General features: G+C 35.9%; 1 protein-coding gene across 1 annotated transcript; it reads right to left on the bottom strand.

The window, feature by feature from the left end:
• Positions 1-64: 64 nt before the first annotated feature.
• Positions 65-502, bottom strand: LOC112504133 (protein FAM133B-like). The gene has a single exon (XM_025108086.1). The coding sequence runs from the start codon at positions 500-502 to the stop codon at positions 65-67; it is 438 nt and encodes a 145-aa protein (XP_024963854.1).
• Positions 503-1,359: the final 857 nt, after the last annotated feature.

The raw sequence follows: 1,359 nt of genomic DNA, 5'->3' as shown, positions 1-1,359 counted from the left end.
AGTTAAAGCATTTTGTATTCTCATCAGCTACTGCTTTGCCATATTTCTTTCCTTCTTCTGGCTTTCACTCGTGTTTCTTCTCAAACCTTCTCTCTTCGTATTTCTTCTTCTCTCCGAATTTGTCTTTATAATCATACTTTGATCCGGATGAGAATCGTTGATTGTTTGAGTGTGGCCGTTTGACAAACTTGTACTTCTTGAAAGCTTTGGTCAGCATGGCCATAGCTTGTTTTACTTCAGAATCAGAATCTGAGCTRTCACTATCTTCTTCCTCAGTGTCACTTGATGAACTAACTTCTACAATCTTTTTCCCAGATTTGCCTTTATACTTCTTTTCCTTCTTCTCADTAACAAGAGCTAAAGGATCAGATATTTCTTTTTCCTTCTTCTTTGATTTGCGGATCTCTAAAACATCTTGTTCATTCTGCTTCAGAATTTCATAAATTTCATGTATGTCAATATCAGATAGCTGTTTGTTGTATCTAATATTATTAGCAAACATTTTCCACTCTGGTTGGAGATTGTTAAGAAACTTAACATTTATCTCAATTGTGGTTTTAGAGATTCCGTTCTTTTTGAGCTCATTCAGCAACCTGGCAAADCGATTATAGACATCATCAAGGCTTTCTCCTTCCTTAGCCTTGAACTCTTCATATGCAGAAATACAGTTAGTGATCTTCAGTTGAGTCCCAACTTTAGATCCCATCATCATCTTCTCTATTTGAATCCACATGCTGTGACCAGATGACTTGTAGCTATCTATACTTGTGTATATGTCATTGGTCAGTGCTTGCATCATGTATGACTTGCAGAGAACATCAGCATGTGCTTTTTCCTTTTCTTCAGGAGTATATTGTTCTTTACGTTTTGGTACTTTCCGTTCAGGAACTTCCATAATAGGATCAGCTTCTATAGTCATAAAGAATACAGATGGACCTTCATGTAGAGATTGTAAGATCATTTCTCCTTCCTTCAATCTTTCAATGAAATTCAAGAATCTATCTCTCCATTGGTTGTAGTCTCCTCGAAACAATACTGGTGGCTTGGTATCAGTACCAATTGCCATTGCTTCTTTTGAACTCATCTTCGTAGTATGAAAATTTAGGATCTACTGCAGTTCAAAGTTTGAATTTAAAAGATCAGTTTACAAAAAAAAATATTTGATAAAATGTAAACTGTAATATGCACATATTCAACACTTGGAAATAAAGCACAAAAACTGTCCGGATTAGCAATCCGCACAATGTTGTCCGGTTTAGAAGTCCGATCAACACTTTTCAATAAGAGCAAGTTATCCGGATTATGAATCCGGGCAACACACGAACATAAACCGCACACAACTAAAATATGTCCAAGTAT

Source organism: Cynara cardunculus, unplaced genomic scaffold (assembly GCF_001531365.2).
Source record: "Cynara cardunculus var. scolymus isolate 2C unplaced genomic scaffold, CcrdV1 Un_Scaffold_4750, whole genome shotgun sequence".
NCBI lineage: Eukaryota > Viridiplantae > Streptophyta > Magnoliopsida > Asterales > Asteraceae > Cynara > Cynara cardunculus.
The sequence above is the reverse complement of the archived record's forward strand: the minus strand, read 5'-3'. Positions and strand labels throughout refer to the sequence as shown.